Genomic DNA, 16,292 nt, shown 5'->3' with positions numbered 1-16,292 from the left:
CTGGCCTTTCCCTACTGCTATACTTCCCTGACTACTCTTGCTGTGTTTCCTCAATTTGCTCCATCCAGTGGTCTCCTAGCTATTCCTCAAAATACTAGGAATCTTAGTCTTTGGACTGCAGTTTTCTCTGTGGAACCTCAGGTAACCACATGGCAAATGCCTACCTTCTTCAAATTTTGCTCAAATAGCACTTTTTAACACAGTCTAGCCCCATCTCCCTATTTAAAATTACAATCCCTCCACACCACTTCTCTTACAAACCCCTGCTTCCTAACCTCTAACTCTGCTTTACTTATTCATTTTCCCAAACACTTATCTAACATAGTGCATTATATGCTTACCTACACCCCCGGAATATAAATTCCAGGAGATCAAGTATAGGGATGTCTTTGTGTGTGTGCACCTGCATATGTGTGTGTAATCTCTTTTATTCACTGACATGTCCCAAGAAACAAAGTGCGTGGCACAAAGCTGTTCAGTAAATACTTGTTCAATGAATCTATAACAAAAACCTGTATATTAACTAAAATTTAAATTTTATTTTTATTTCTGATGATCATAAGGTTCTAAAAATTAAAAATCTTCTTTTGGATTGGGTTAGCTTTGTAATAATTTTTAGTATACAACTGATTAAATAATTTTGATAATTATTAAACAATCAAATAAAATTTTACCGGTAAAGCATGTTAGTGAGATAAATCATGATCAACCTTTTTCTCTTCATTTAGTGAAAAAAAAAACTATTTATAAATAATAATGTAAATATTATTTTAAAAATTTTATATAGTTTATAAATACTAACTCTATAAAATACTGCTATAAACTAATTGGTATAGGAACTGTCCTTTAATTTTTTTAAAATAAAGTAGGAAAAAAAATTTTGTTAGATGAAATTAGGTGATGATTGATTATAAATGGAATAAATAATTCATCAGATTCACTTAATAAAATAGGTTTTAAATACTTTGTCTAATATTACAAAATGTGAAAGAAAGTAGGTGAAAGTCTTTTTTTTTTTTTTTTTTTTTTTTTTTTTTTTTTTTTAAACATCTTTATTGAAGTATAATTGCCTAGGTGAAAGTCTTATTGGTGAGTTTTATCTAATGTGTTTTGAAAAATTCAGTAGCACCAAAAAAATTTTTCTTCAGTTACATTTAAAAAAGTCAGCACCAGTAAACTTAACTGCTTTGGCTTTTCAAAGAGGCTTTTCTTTTCTGCTACTGATATGTCCTAGGAATAAGTAACGAGAATAGCTAGAATTTTTAACGCTTACCTGTATAAAATCACTGTTTTTAGCTTTCAATATTTCTTATTAATGCTTTCCTTGCTTTGCTCCTTTTGTGTACATATTAACTGATAACAGCTGGGGGTACGGAAAAGTCACAGTCCTTAAATGGAAATCATCACTAGTCCCACCATGCTATTCTATGATACATATGCATTCAAAACATCCCAACTTGGGCCAAAATACCACACTCCTAACCCACTTTTTACCCATAACATAAATAGAGAAGACAGAGAAATTCCCTGTGGATTGTGGTAACTTGATTAATCATTAAACCTAAGTCCTCCCATGGACTTCTCTGGTGGCGCAGTGGTTAAGAATACGCCTGCCAATGCAGGGTACACGGGTTCGAGCCCTGGTCTGGGAAGATCCCACATGCCACGGAGCAACTAAGCATGTGCGCCACAACCACTGAGCCTGCACTCTAGAGCCTGCAAGCCACAACTACTGAGCCCGCACGCCTAAAGCCCATGCTCTGCAACAAGAGAAGCCACCACAATGAGAAGACCATGCACTGCAAAGAAGAGTAGCCCCCACTCGCTGCAACTGCACTCTAGAGAAAGCCCATGCGCAGCAACAAGGACCCAAAACAGCCAAAAATAAATTAATTAATTAAAAAAAAGAAAAACTAAGTCCTCCCCTTTGCTCAGAGCTTAGAGTATGAACCATTTATGTGTGTGCTTTTGTAAAGTGAGAAAAGGGCTGTTAGGAACTCAGGCAAGTTCACACTCAAGTTAATCTTTGCAAATAGCTGGAAGTGGAGAATCTGGAAATTGATTCTTTTTAAATGATCCATGTCTTTGTATCCCTAGAAAGTTTTCACGTCTCTAATAGGTACCCTACCCTAGCTTGAAGATTCCTGATAAAGTGCATTTCTCTCCTGTGGTAAAATGTACACTGCGTTGTGGTTATCTGATATTTTCAACCAAATCATTGAAAATTTCATAGTAAGATCTTGCTCAGAAGGTCTGCTTATCTAAATTCTTATATTAGGATCTCTTCCTAATACATTATACAAATCCTGTTCCCCAGAATTCTGCTTCCAACTAGCTTTTAAGTAGAGCTGCTCACTGAGTCATCTACTTTGAGAAGGAAGTTGTGGCTTGTTGACTCATATATTTGACTGTGAGTCTGCGGGAGATTTATCTCAGAAAATGTCTATTACTCAGTTATGCTCCAGAAATGGTGTCAAGGAATGCTAACTCTATAACTGCAATTCTTCCAGTTCTCTGATAGAATCTTTTCACAGATCAATCACTCATTCATCTTATAAGTGATAAGAACATTCTGCTATATTTATTTTTACTTCTAACTAGACATACTGGAATGTTTAAATGGTCATCCTTAGATAATTTTAGTGCTCATTTGCACCTACAGTGGATGATAAGAGAAACTCATATGTACTGAGCACCAGTATAGTACATCAGATATTATAAAGAAAGAAGGCTAAAGGGACAAAAATTCAGATTAGAAACAGTATCTGCCTCCTTTCTTCCCAATCCCAACTAAATTGACCAAGGAAAATGTAAAAGTATGGAAAAGTTGAGTTGGTGCTTAAAGCTAAGGGAAGAATACCAGATGCTACAAATGTTGAAAATATTTAGAGTTCTAACCTAAAGGAGGACACTCAAGAAAGCTTGGCATTCACTTCCACAAGAAAACAGCATTGCCTTTTGAGAATACAGGAAGGTACACACTAAACGCTATGGTCATCTCTTCTAATTTAGGAGTAGAGAAAGGAAAAACCATGAGATTAATAGGGAACATGCCCTACAATGAAAAAATATAAAGACTGTGGCAGGACTCGGTAGGTACCACCATCTGGGGTAAGTAGAAGTCCTGTCCTAATGGGACATTACTGTGGCAGAGATGGGAGTGGAAGGAGGCTGAGGAAAAGGTGGTGAAATTATTCCCAGAGTGGCAGACCTAATACCTTAAGCAACTAAACCTAGAGCAGTGTCCTTTGACTTGAACCCACCAAAACAGCCAATAAAAATCAGTGTCTCTCCCTCCCTGAAAGGGATACCCACTCAAAATTTTGCACTAGATTAACCTCTTCCTCTTCCTCCTCTTCCTCTTTTTGCATCTGCTGCTTCTGCTGCTGCTTCTTTGCTGGTTCTGATTCCTCTGCAAGGGAGGGAAGTAGAGCACAAATGCCCTGAAGCCCATAATAAAATAATTACAATCATATGATATAATCACATAATCATATGCTCTAAATGGAAATCAGGTGACATCTGGGGCAAAGGTATGTAAAACAGGTGCTTTGTTGCTCTCAAAATAAAAGTATGAATAAACACAAAATAAACAAGAAAACAATATGGTTTAAAAGAAAATATTTCTTGATACAAAAGAAGGAGAATATTATTACTTAAGAGGAAGGAAGGTACACTTTTGAAATAGATCTGTTGAAGAATAGCAATAAGTGATAAGGTAAGAGATAAAAAGGAGGAGATCATAAAAGGCCTTAATGGGTCATTGTAAAGCTTTCAACTTTTATTCTGTATTAGATTATTAGATTAAAACCAGAGGAGGATCTGGAGTAGAATACTGAGATTATCTAACTTACATTTACACATACTCACACTGGCTGCTAGGTTGAACGTATTGATACACTGAGAATAGACTCTTCCACAAGAATGGAAACAGAGAGATGGATCATATGTCACTGCAATAACCCATGCCAAAAAAAAAAAAAAAAAATGATGATATCTTGGACCAGGTTAAATCAGTGACAATTGTGAGAAGTGATCAGATTCTGGAAATTGTGAAGTTAGAGTTAAAAAGATTCAGTGGCATAATAGATCTGTGGTGCGAAAGTCAATTAAATTTATTCTATAACTACTAATAATAGCTTGGAAGACAATTTTAAATGAATATATTTCTTTCCCTAGTAATTCTACTTTAGGAATTTAATCTATGGAAATACTCATATAAATCCCCAAAGATATACTATTTATAATAGCAGAAATTTGGAAATCATATAAATGTCAAAAAAGGAACTGTTTAAATAAATTATGGTAGAATGATATAAGTGAATAATATGTAAATATTCTAAAAAAGCATTAGCTCTATAAGCACTGACATGGAAGAATATTAATAAAGGTTAAATTAGAAAATATGGAAGGAAAATGTTATCTACCTAAGTGTCTTCCTAAATATCCAAAATGAACTTTAAAAAATTGTAAACTAAAAAGGGGTCAGTAAGGAATCCAGATGAAAGAGCAGATTACAAAAGCCAGTAGAGTTCCTATTAGAAAATGTAATGAGAGATATCATTTTCCATTTTTAATTGCAATTAAAAACCATCACATATCTCAGGAATAAAACTAACAAGAAACACTGAATACCTTTAAAAAAACAAACTAGAAAACTTAATGAATAACCTAAAAGACCCAGGACTCCAGGAAGATGACAGCAATGGAGGAATGGTGGCATAGTTTTTGAATATTTCTGAATCCCCACATGAAAACAGAAAGAACAACTAAATAGAAAAATTAAAATCCTATGGACACTTATCAGAAAATTGGGCGACAAAGTACTCCCAGAAAACCCAAAAATCAAACACTTGAGGACAGACCTTAAGACCTGTAAAAATTTGGCATCTGTGAAAGTAAAGACAGAGAGAAAAATAAACCATCTGATGGATCTGAGAACCAAAGTAAACAACAGGTATTCAGTGGAAAGTGGTGAGTCAATTTGAGAAAAGCAGATAATGGGTGAATACAAGGGGTCCATGATAAGGGCTGGAGCTGACTAGTCCTATTGATTCATAAAATGGAGCCACTAGTGTTGCCTTCTGGGACAGTTCTCCACACTGAGGAGAAACTAACAAGACTAAGGATATGGAAAATAGAGATGAAGAAAAGAGAAGGTCCAGATAAAAGCAGAGGGAGGGGTTTCTGGCTATGGTCTACTGATGAACTCAGCAAATACTCTACCCAAAAAGTATCTATAAATCTGGAGAAATTTACAAAAATAACCATTTCAGTACTTTGGAAATCAAACAAAGGCATATGACAGTCTGAGAAGCAGTTTTATGCTTGTAATACTGCTGAACTTCAGGTAAGAACAGTGGGAATCTGTGGTGTTCTGGTCTGAGGCTGCTCCTACCACATCTCCTGCCTTGATCTATGAGGAAGTTCTCCCAGATGGGGCAAGTTCTGAGGACTGGCAGCTTCTCTGCTACCTTCAGTGGGGGATCACTTGATTTGGAATGCTGGATGATGTCCATGCTAAGTGGCTGCTGATGGAAGTGACTTCCAAAGACTGACCAGTGGGAGAGGGCAATAGCTTGACTCTACTTGCCTAAGGTTGTGGTCCTGGTTGGGGCAAGCATATTATTGACTGAGGATATATATATATTTTTTCAACAAAAACAGAAAAATATGAGACATGCAAACAAATAGGAAAGTGAGATCCATACTTAGAAAAAAAGTAGTCACTAGAAACTATGTCTAAGTGTCCTCAGGTGCTCCAGATGTTGTATTTAACAAAGATTTTAAAGCAGCTACTATAAATATGTTCAAAGAACTAAAAGAAACCATGTGTAAAGAATTAAAGTATGAAAACAAAGAATCAACAGATAGAAATTCTTAATATGTATACAGAAATTATTTTTTAAAAAAGAAACAAACAGAAATTCTGGAGCTGAAGATTACAATAAATAAAATAAAATTCACTATAGGGGCTCACCAGCATATTTGAGATGGCAGAAGAAAAGATCAGAGAACTTGTTGATAAGCAATGGAAATTATACAATCTGAAGAACAGAAAGAACAAGGATTGAAGAAAAGAAAATAGAGCCTCAGAGACCTGTGGGACAACATCAACTGTACTAACATACATGTAAAGGGAGTCCCTGAAAAAGTACAGAATAAAAGGGCAGAGCTCACCAGGAATTCTGATCTGAAGTGTCAGTGCAAGGCCTCTGCCCATGGCAACCTATGAGCAAGTGAAACTAGAGGGAGTACAAAGGAAAACAAAAGGTACTACAGACCTGCCTCTCTGCCCTGGAAGCACGTTTGCGGCCTGTTTCTCCAGGCCTTCAGACTTGGGTCTTGGACTGCAACTACACCACCAGCTCTCCTGGACCTCCAGACTGCAGAGGTACTTCTCAGGCTCCAAAACTGACCGTGTGGCTGACAGGGTCTTGGTGCTCCAGCCAGGTGTCAGGCCTGAGCCTCTGAGGTGTGAGAGCCAAGTTCAGGACATTGTACCACCAGAGACCTCCCAGCCCAAGTAAGATCAATCGGTGAGAGCTCTCCCAGAGACCTCTGTCTCAACGCTAAGACCCAGCTCCACTCAACGACCAGCAAGCTCCAGTGCTGGACACCACATGCAAAACAACTAGCAAGACAGGAACAAAACCCTACCCAGTAGCAGAGAGGCTGCTTAAAATCATAATAAGTTCACAGACACCCCAAAACACACCACTGGAGGCAGTCCTGCCAACCAGAAAGACAAGATCCAGCCTCATCCACCAGAACACAGGCACCAGTCCCCTCCACCAGGAAGCCTACACAACCCACTGAAGCAACCTTACCCACTGGGGGAAGACACCAAAAACAATGGGAACTGCGAACATGCAGCCTGTGAAAAGGAGACCCCAAACACAGTAAGTTAAGCAAAATGAGAGCACAGAGAAACACACAACAGATGAAGGAGCAAGGTAAAAACTCACCACACCAAACAAATGAAGAGGAAACAGGCAGTCTACCTGAAAAAGAATTCAGAGTAACGATAGTAAAGATGATCCAAAATCTTGGAAATAGAATGGAGAAAATACAAGAAACGTTTAACAAGGACCTAGAAGAACTAAAGAGCAAACAAACAATGATGAACAACACAATAAATGAAATTTAAAATTCTCTAGAAGGAATCAATAGCAGAATAACTGAGGCAGAAGAACGGATAAGTGACCTGGGAGATAAAATAGTGGAAATAAATAACACAGAGCAGAATAAAGAAAAAAGAATGAAAAGAATTGAGGACAGTCTCAGAGACCTCTGGGACAACATTAAATGCACCAACATTCAAATTACAGGGGTCCCAGAAGAAGAAGAGAAAAAGAAAGGGACTGAGAAAATATTTGAAGAGATTATAGTTGAAAACTTCCCTAATATGGGAAAGGAAATAGTCAATCAAGTCCAGGAAGTGCAGAGAGTCCCATACAGGATAAATCCAGGGAGAAACATGCCAAGACACATTAATGAAACTATTAAAAATTAAATACAAAGAAAAAATATTAAAAGCAGCAAGGGAAAAGAAACAAATAACATACAAGGGAATCCCCATAAAGTTAACAGCTGATCTTTCAGCAGAAACTCTGCAAGCAAGAAGGGAGTGGCAGGACATATTTAAAGTGATGAAAGGGAAGAACCTACAACCAAGATTACTCCACCCAGCAGGGATCTCATTCAGATTCGATGGAGAAATTAAAACCTTTTCAGACAAGCAAAAGCTAAGAGAATTCAGCACCACTAAACCAGCTTTAAAACAAATGCTAAAGGAACTTCTCTAGGCAGGAAACACAAGAGAAGGAAAAGACCTACAATAACAAATCCAGAACAATTAAGAAAATGGTAATAGGAACGTACATATCAATAATTACCTTAAATGTCAATGAATTAAATGCTCCAACCAAAAGACACAGACAGGCCGAATGGATACAAAAACAAGACCCACATATATGCTGTCTACAAAAGACCCACTTCAGACCTAGGGACACATACAGACTGAAAATGAGGGGATGGAAAAAGATATTCCATGCAAATGGAAATCAAAAGAAAGCTGGAGTAGCAATTCTCATATCAGACAAAATAGACTTTAAAATAAAGACTATTACAAGAGACAAAGAAGGACACTACATAATCATCAAGGGATCAATCCAAGAAGAAGATATAACAATTGTAAATATTTATGCACCCAACATAGGAGCACCTCAACACATAAGGCAAATACTAACAGCCATAAAAGGGGAAATCGACAGTAACACAATCATAGTAGGGGACTTTAACACCCCACTTTCACCAATGGACATATCATCCACAATGAAAATAAATAAGGAAACACAAGCTTTAAATGACACATTAAAGAAGATGGACTTAATTGATATTTATAGACCATTCCATCTGAAAACAACAGAATACACTTTCTTCTCAAGTGCTCATAGAACATTCTCCAGGATAGATAATATCTTGGGTCACAAATCAAGCCTTGGTAAATATAAGAAAACTGAAATCATAGCATGTATCTTTTCCAACCACAAGGCTATGAGACTAGATATCAATTACAGGGAAAAAAATGTAAAAAATACAAACACATGGAGCTAAACAATACACTACTAAATAACCAAGAGATCACTGAAGACATGAAAGAGGAAATCAAAAAATACCTAGAAACAAATGACAATGAAAGCACGACAACCCAAAACCTATGGGATGCAGCAAAAGCAGTTCCAAGAGGGAAGTTTATAGCAATACAATCCTACCTCAAGAACAAGAAACATCTCAAGTAAACAACCTAACCTTACACCTAAAGCAATTAGAGAAAGAAGAACAAAAAAACTCCAACGTTAGCAAAAGGAAAGAAATCATGAAGATCAGATCAGAAATAAATAAAAAAGAAATGAAGGAAATGATAGCAAAGATCAATAAAACTAAAAGCTGTTTCTTTGAGAAGATAAACAAAATTGATAAACAATTAGCCAGACTCCTCAAGAAAAAAAAGGGAAAAGACTCAAATCAACAGAATTAGAAATGAAAAAGGGGAAATAAAAACTGACACTGCAGAAATACAAAGGATCATGAGAGATTACTACAAGCAACTATATGCTAATAAAATGGACAACTTGGAAGAAACGCACAAATTCTTAGAAAAGCACAACCCTCTGAGACTGAACCAGGAAGAAATAGAAAATATAAACAGACCAAATACAAGCACTGAAATTGAAACTGTCATTAAAAATCTTCCAACAAACAAAAGCCCAGGACCAGATGGCTTCACAGGTGAATTCTATCAAACATTTAGAGAAGAGCTAACACCTATCCTTCTCAAACTCTTTCAAAATATAGCAGAGGGAGGAACACTCCCAAATTCATTCTAGGAGGCCACCATCATCCTGATACCAAAACCAGATAAAGATGTCACAAAAAAAAGAAAACTACAGGCCAATATCACTGATGAACATTGATGCAAAAATCCTCAACAAAATACTAGCAAACAGAATCCAACAGCATATTAAAAGGATCATACACCATGATCAAGTGAGGTTTATCCCAGGAATGCAACGATTCTTCATTATACTCATGTCAATCAATGTGATAAACCATATTAACAAACTGAAGGAGAAAAACCATGTGATCATCTCAATAGATGCAGAAAAAGCTTTTGACAAAATTCAACACCCATTTATGATAAAAACCCTCCAGAAAGTAGGCATAGAGGGAACTTACCTCAACATAATAAAGGCCATATATGACAAACCCACAGCAAACATTGTTCTCAGTGGTGAGAAACTGAAACCATTTCCACTAAGATCAGGAACAAGACAAGGTTGCCCACTCTCACCACTATGATTCAACATAGTTTTGGAAGTTTTAGCCACAGCAATCAGAGATGAAAAAGAAATAAAAGGAAACCAAATCAGAAAAGAAGAAGTAAAACTGTCACTGTTTGCAGATGACATGATACTATACATAGAGTATGCTAAAGATGCTACCAGAAAACTACTAGAGTTAATCAATGAATTTGGTAAAGTAGCAGGATACAAAATTAATGCACAGAAATCTCTTGCATACCATACACTAATGATGAAAAATCTGAAAGAGAAATTAAGGAAAAAATCCCATTTACCATTGCAACAAAAAGAATAAAATACCTAGGAATAAACATACCTAAGGAGGCAAAAGACCTGTATGAAGAAGACTTTAAGACACTGATGAAAGAACTTAAAGATGATCCAAACAGATGGAGAGATATACCATGTACTTGGATTGGAAGAATCAACATTGTGAAAATGACTATACTACCCAAAGCAATCTACAGACTCAGTGCAATCCCGATGAAACTACCAATGGCATTTTTCACGGAACTAGAACAAAAAATTTCACAATTTGTATGGAAACACAAAAGACACTGAATAGCCAAAGCAATCATTTTTTTAAAATTCTTTTTTATTTACTTTTTATATAGCAGGTTCTTATTAGTTATCTATTTTATACATATTAGTGTATATATGTCAAACCCAATCCCCCAATTCAACCCACCGCCACCCCCACCCTGCCACTTTCTCCCTGGTGTCCATACGTTTGTTCTCTACATCTGTGTCTCTATTTCTGCCCTGCAAACTGGTTCATCTGTACCATTTTTCTAGGTTCCACATATATGCGTTAACATATGATATTTGGCCAAAGCAATCTTGAGAAAGAAAAATGGAGCTGGAGGAATCAGACTCCCTGACTTCAGACTATACTACAAAGCTACAGTAATCAAGACAGTATGGTACTGGCACAAAAACAGAAATATAGATCAATGGAACAGGACAGAAAGCCCAGAGATAAACCCACGCACATATGGTCACTTTATCTTTGATAAGGGAGGCAAGAATATATAATGGAGAAAAGACAGCCTCTTCAATAAGCGGTGCTGGGAAAGCTGGACAGCTACATGTAAAAGAATGAAATTAGAACACTCCCTAACACCATACAGAAAAATAAGCTCAAAATGGATTAAAGACCTAAATGTAAGGCCAGACACTATAAAACTCTTCGAGGAAAACATAGGAAGAACACTCTATGACATAAATCACAGCAAGATCCTTTTTGACCCACCTCCTAGAGTAATGGAAATAAAAAAATAAATAAAATGGGACCTAATGAAACTTAAAAGCTTTTGCACAGCAAAGGAAACCATAAACAAGATGAAAAGACAACCCTCAGAATGGGAGAAAATATTTGCAAACGAAGCAACTGACAAAGAATTAATCTCCAACATATACAAGAGCTCATGCAGCTCAATATCATAAAAACAAACAACCCAATCCAAAAATGGGCAAAGACCTAAATAGACATTTCTCCAAAGAAAACATACAGATGGCCAACAAATACATGAAAAGATGCTCAACATCACTAATCATTAGAGAAATGCAAATCAAAATCACAATGAGGTATCACCTCACACTGGTCAGAATGGCCATCATCAAAAAATCTACAAACAGTAAATGCTGGAGAGGGTGAGGAGCAAAGGGAACCCTCTTGCACTGTTGGTGGGAATGTAAATTGATACAGCCACTATAGAGAACAGTATGGAGGTTCCTTAAAAAACTAAAAATAGAACTACCATATGACCCAGCAATCCCACTACTGGGCATATACCCTGAGAAAACCATAATTCAAAAAGAGTCATGTACCATAATGTTCATTGCAGCTCTATTTACAATAGCCAGGACATGGAAGCAACCTAAGTGTCCATCGACAGATGAATGGATAAAGAAGATGTGGCACATATATACAATTGAATATTACTCAGCCATAAAAAGAAATGAAATTGAGTTACTTGTAGTGAGGTGGATGGACCTAGAGTCTGTCATACAGAGTAAAGTACGTCAGAAAGAGAAAAACAAATATCGTGCTAACACATATATATGGAATCTAAAAAAAAAAAAAAAATGGTTCTGAAGAACCTAGGGGCAGGACAGGAATAAAGATGCAGATGTAGAGAATGGACTTGAGGACATGGGGAGGGGGAAGGGTAAGCTGGGACGAAGTGAGATAGTGGCATTGACATATATACACTACCAAATATAAAATAGCTAGCTAGTGGGAAGCAGCCACATAGCACAGGGAGATCAGCTCAGTGCTTTGTGACCACCTAGAGGAGTGGGATAGGGATGGTGGGAGGGAGACACAAGAGAGAGGGTACATGGGGATATATGTATACGTATAGCTGATTCACTTTGTTATACATCAGAAACTAACACAACATTGTAAAGCAATTATATTCCAATAAAGATGTTAAAAAATAATAAAATAAAATAAAATAAAAAACCATTCCCCCTGCAAAAAAAGGTACTACAAACAAAAATGAGCTTTAAAAAAAAAAAAGGGCAGAAAAATATTTGAATTAATAATGGTAAAAAGTTCCTGAATTTGAAGAAAAACATAAATCTATAGATCCAAGAAGCTCAACAAACTCCAAGTAAGACAAATACAAAAAGATCCATAGACATATCACAGTTAAAATACTGAAAGACAAAAAGAAGTCTTAAAATCAACATGAAGAAAACAACTCACCATATACAAAGGACCATCAGTATAATTAACAATTGACTTGTCTTTGAAACACTGGAGGTCAGAAGGCAGTGGAATGACATATACAAAGTACTGAAAGAAAAAACAGTCAACCAATAATTCTATATCCAACAGAACTATTTTTCATGAATGAAGGTAACTTTCCAGAAGAGAAAGAATATCTTTACCCTAATATTTCCAAGAAAAGTCACAGAATTGAAACTTAGTTAGAACTGGCCTGGCTAGGGTCACATATGCATGCCTGGACCTCCACTCATAGGAAATGGACACAGAGAGGGTTCATCAAAGAATAATGGGATACTGTTACTCTAAGGGGAAATGAATTTTGGGTGGGCAAAAATAATAAGTTTTTGTCAGGTCACCTGTTGTGTGAGGATGAGCTGACATTGTGAGTTTTGAGGATAGCTGGCTTTGTTGTCTGTCCAGTGTTCATTCTCTCCCTCTTTTGGTAACAGCAAAATTTTTACTTGTGGAAATTATTTACCTCATGTAGTTAGTGAAACTACCAATCACAGGATTCTCACCACACAACTTGGTCATGTTACCCAAGTTATCCAATCTTTCCTGGGAAATGTATTCATTAGGTCTGAGGTACAAGGACAAAAGGTGGTTGTAACTAAGTCACCCAACGGAATTGCCAGTGATATCCTGAGGATATCAAAAGGGATGGCTCAAGATATCCTATTTCTAGTATATCCAAAGGTATCTTGAATCCTGTACTTCTAGAAGTCTAGCTACTTAACTCTTACTTTGATTCTGAGAGCAAATAAGTATATACCCATAAATCTCCTTTTATGGCCTATATTAGGGCCAATTTCTGTTGCCTGCAGCCCCAAACTCTTACTACAACTGGAATGGTTTCATAGGCTTTCATGAGCCCACATTACCTCAGATGTCAAAGAACAAGTAAGTTAGGCTTTTGTTAAAATCTGTGCCCTGTCCTGAATAGTAATAAACCAAGAATCCTTCTGTCATAGAAGGAGAACTGTGAGAGGTCATGGTCCAATAATGGACAGTACACTGACTTCAAATCTGGACTTGTGTACCCTTTACTTTCTCAGATATCTATTCCCGTGTGTGTCAAAAACAAAACAAAACTAGTCAGAGGCAGAACAGTATCAAATCAAATCAAATAATTCCCAGACAAACAAGTACTGAGAAAATTCATTGCTAGTGTACTTGCTTTACAAAAAATACTATAGAAAGTCCTCCAGGCTGACACCAGACTATGACTCAAATCCATAGAAAGAAAGAAAGGGCACTATAAATTGTGAATTTGTATACTAATATAAAAGACTCTAAAAATATTTTTTTTCACACAAAGTTATGTTCTCTGACCAAAAAGGAATTCAATTTAAAATTAACAAAGAAAAATATCTTTGAAATCCTGCAATATTTGGAAAGTAAAGACACTTCAAAATAATCCAGAAGTCAAAGTATAAATCACAAGGTATATTAGAAAATATCATAAACTGAATGAAAGCAAAAACACAACATACCAAAATTTATGGGATGCAGCTAAAGCAGTGCTTACAGTTACACTGACCAAGAAAATAGAGAGAAGACACAAATTACTGGAATCAGAAACGAAAGAGGTCACATCAATTCTAACTGTCTTACAGAAAGAGACTAAATAAGGGAATATCATAAACAACTTTATACCAATGAATTAGACAACTTTTATGAAATGGAAAAATGTCTAGAATGATACAAATGACAAAAATTAACTTAAAAAGAGGTAGAAACACCTGAACAGATCTATAACAAGAAAAGAGATTGAGTTAGTTATAAGTTTTCCCAAAAAGAAAAGCTCAGGCCCAGATGGTTTCTCTGGTGAACTCTATCAAATATTAAAGAAGAAATAATACTAATTTTTAAAAACTCTTTCCATAAACAGAAGGGAAGAAACACTTTCCCACTTATTCTATGAGGTCAGTGTTATGCTGATTCCAAAGCTAGACTAAGACATCACATGAAAAGTAGAGATGAATATCCCTCATAAACAAGACACAAACATCCTTAAAAAATACTAGCAAATGGAATCCAACAAGATATAACAAGGATTATACATCAGGACCCATTGGGATTTATCTCAGCAATGCAAGGTTGGCTTAACATTTGAAGATGAATTAGTGCAATACACTATATTAATATTATAGAATAAAAGACAAAAACCACATGATCATCTCAATAGGGGCATCAAAAATATTTGACAAAATCAAATATTTAATTCATGATAAATACAAAAAACTCTCAACAACTCAGGAATAAGGAAAACATTCTCAATCTTATAAAGAACATTTACAAAAAATTCATAGCTGACATCTTATGTAATGGTGAAAAACTTATACTTTCACCCTAAAATTAAAAAATAACAAGACAAAAACATCTGTTTTCATCATTCATATCAACATTGTAATAGAGGTTCTGAAAGCTAGTGCAATGAGAGACAAAAATAAGTTAATGGCATCCAAATTGTAAAGGAAAAAGTAAAATCGTCTTTTTTTCAAATTCTTTTGTTTATTCTATGCCCTTTGCAATTCTATATACATTTTAGGATCAGCTTGTCCATTTCTACCAAAAAAATCTGCTAGGATTTTGATAAGGATTGTGTTGAATTTGTAGATCAATTTAGACAGAAGGTCATCTTGACAATATTGAGTTTTCCAATCTATGAATATGAAATCTCTCACTACTAATTTAGATCTTTAATTTCTCCCAGCAATGTTTTGAAGTTTTTAGTATACAAGTATTGCCACTCTTTTCTTAAATTTATTTGAGTTCCTTGCTTGATTTATTTAGAAGTTGTAGTAAGCTTTTTGAGTATTCCTTGAGATTTCCTATATCCAGAATCAAGAAGACTTTCCTAGATAAGCCTGAACCTCTCCTAAAACAATACCCATATATATCATAGCCCTGTTATTAGGGGAATATAAGTTTAGAGTTGTTATACTTTCCTGCAGAGTTTAATTTGTCTCATAGAAATATAACCACCTCAATGTTATTTTGATTATTTGCCTCATATTTTTTTCTATTCTTTTTACTTTTAATCTTTCTATATTATGATGACTTTTAATTGGTGAATTTAGTTCATTACATTTATTGCGATTACTTATATTTCTGGACTTGTTACTATAATCTTATTTTGTACTATTTGTCGGTGCTTTTCTCCTTTGCTTCTATTTCCTTCTTGACTGTTTTTTGGTGGGGGGGGGCGAGGAGGGGAATTAAGATTTTTAGGCTAGAAGTTATACGCTGAATTTCCATTCTTTTTGTGGTTACCCTTAAGATTTTATCATAAGTGCTTAACCAAGTCTAACCTAAGACACTGTCTTGGCTTTCTGAATTAATTAGGGAAAAGGCTAAGCTACTCAAAGACACAGTGGCTTAACAAAAAAACATTTCTCTTTTTGGTCCTGACATGAGCAGTCCAGATTAATATGATGGCTCTGCTCCATAATATCACTCAGGGCTCTAGCCTGCTTCCATGTCATTGCATCATCATCTGCTAGAATGCTGTCCTCATCTGCGTGGTTAACACTGGATTGCTGCCACATCTACATTCTATAGGAAGGAGAAAGAGAGAATATCCCATGCAGGCAATTTTCTTTCAAGCCATTGAGGCAGAAGTTGCACACAGCATTCCTAACAGCAAGCAGTTAGTCACATAGCAATATCTTGCTGCAAGTCAGAGT

The 16,292-nt window shown here is 35.9% G+C and overlaps 1 protein-coding gene across 22 annotated transcripts in view; it reads right to left on the bottom strand.

The window, feature by feature from the left end:
* The window catches only part of C7H2orf88 (chromosome 7 C2orf88 homolog), a 312,337-nt gene that overhangs the window by 197,533 nt on the left and 98,512 nt on the right, over positions 1 to 16,292 (bottom strand). For 7 of the 22 annotated variants that reach the window (XM_059928366.1, XM_059928362.1, XM_059928360.1 and 4 more), the window contains exon 2: positions 3,316 to 3,412. The exons of 12 other annotated variants lie outside the window; for them this stretch is intronic. In XM_059928366.1, the coding sequence (XP_059784349.1) occupies positions 3,316 to 3,412 (97 nt within the window). Of the gene's footprint in view, positions 1 to 3,315; positions 3,413 to 6,968; positions 6,994 to 12,579; positions 12,603 to 16,292 lie in introns of those variants that run through there. 3 more of the 22 variants (XM_059928356.1, XM_059928351.1, XM_059928350.1) reach the window with 3 other exon arrangements.

Source organism: Balaenoptera ricei, chromosome 7, assembly GCF_028023285.1.
Source record: "Balaenoptera ricei isolate mBalRic1 chromosome 7, mBalRic1.hap2, whole genome shotgun sequence".
NCBI lineage: Eukaryota > Metazoa > Chordata > Mammalia > Artiodactyla > Balaenopteridae > Balaenoptera > Balaenoptera ricei.
Note: the sequence above shows the minus strand (reverse complement) of the source record. Positions and strands in the feature narration are given on the sequence as shown.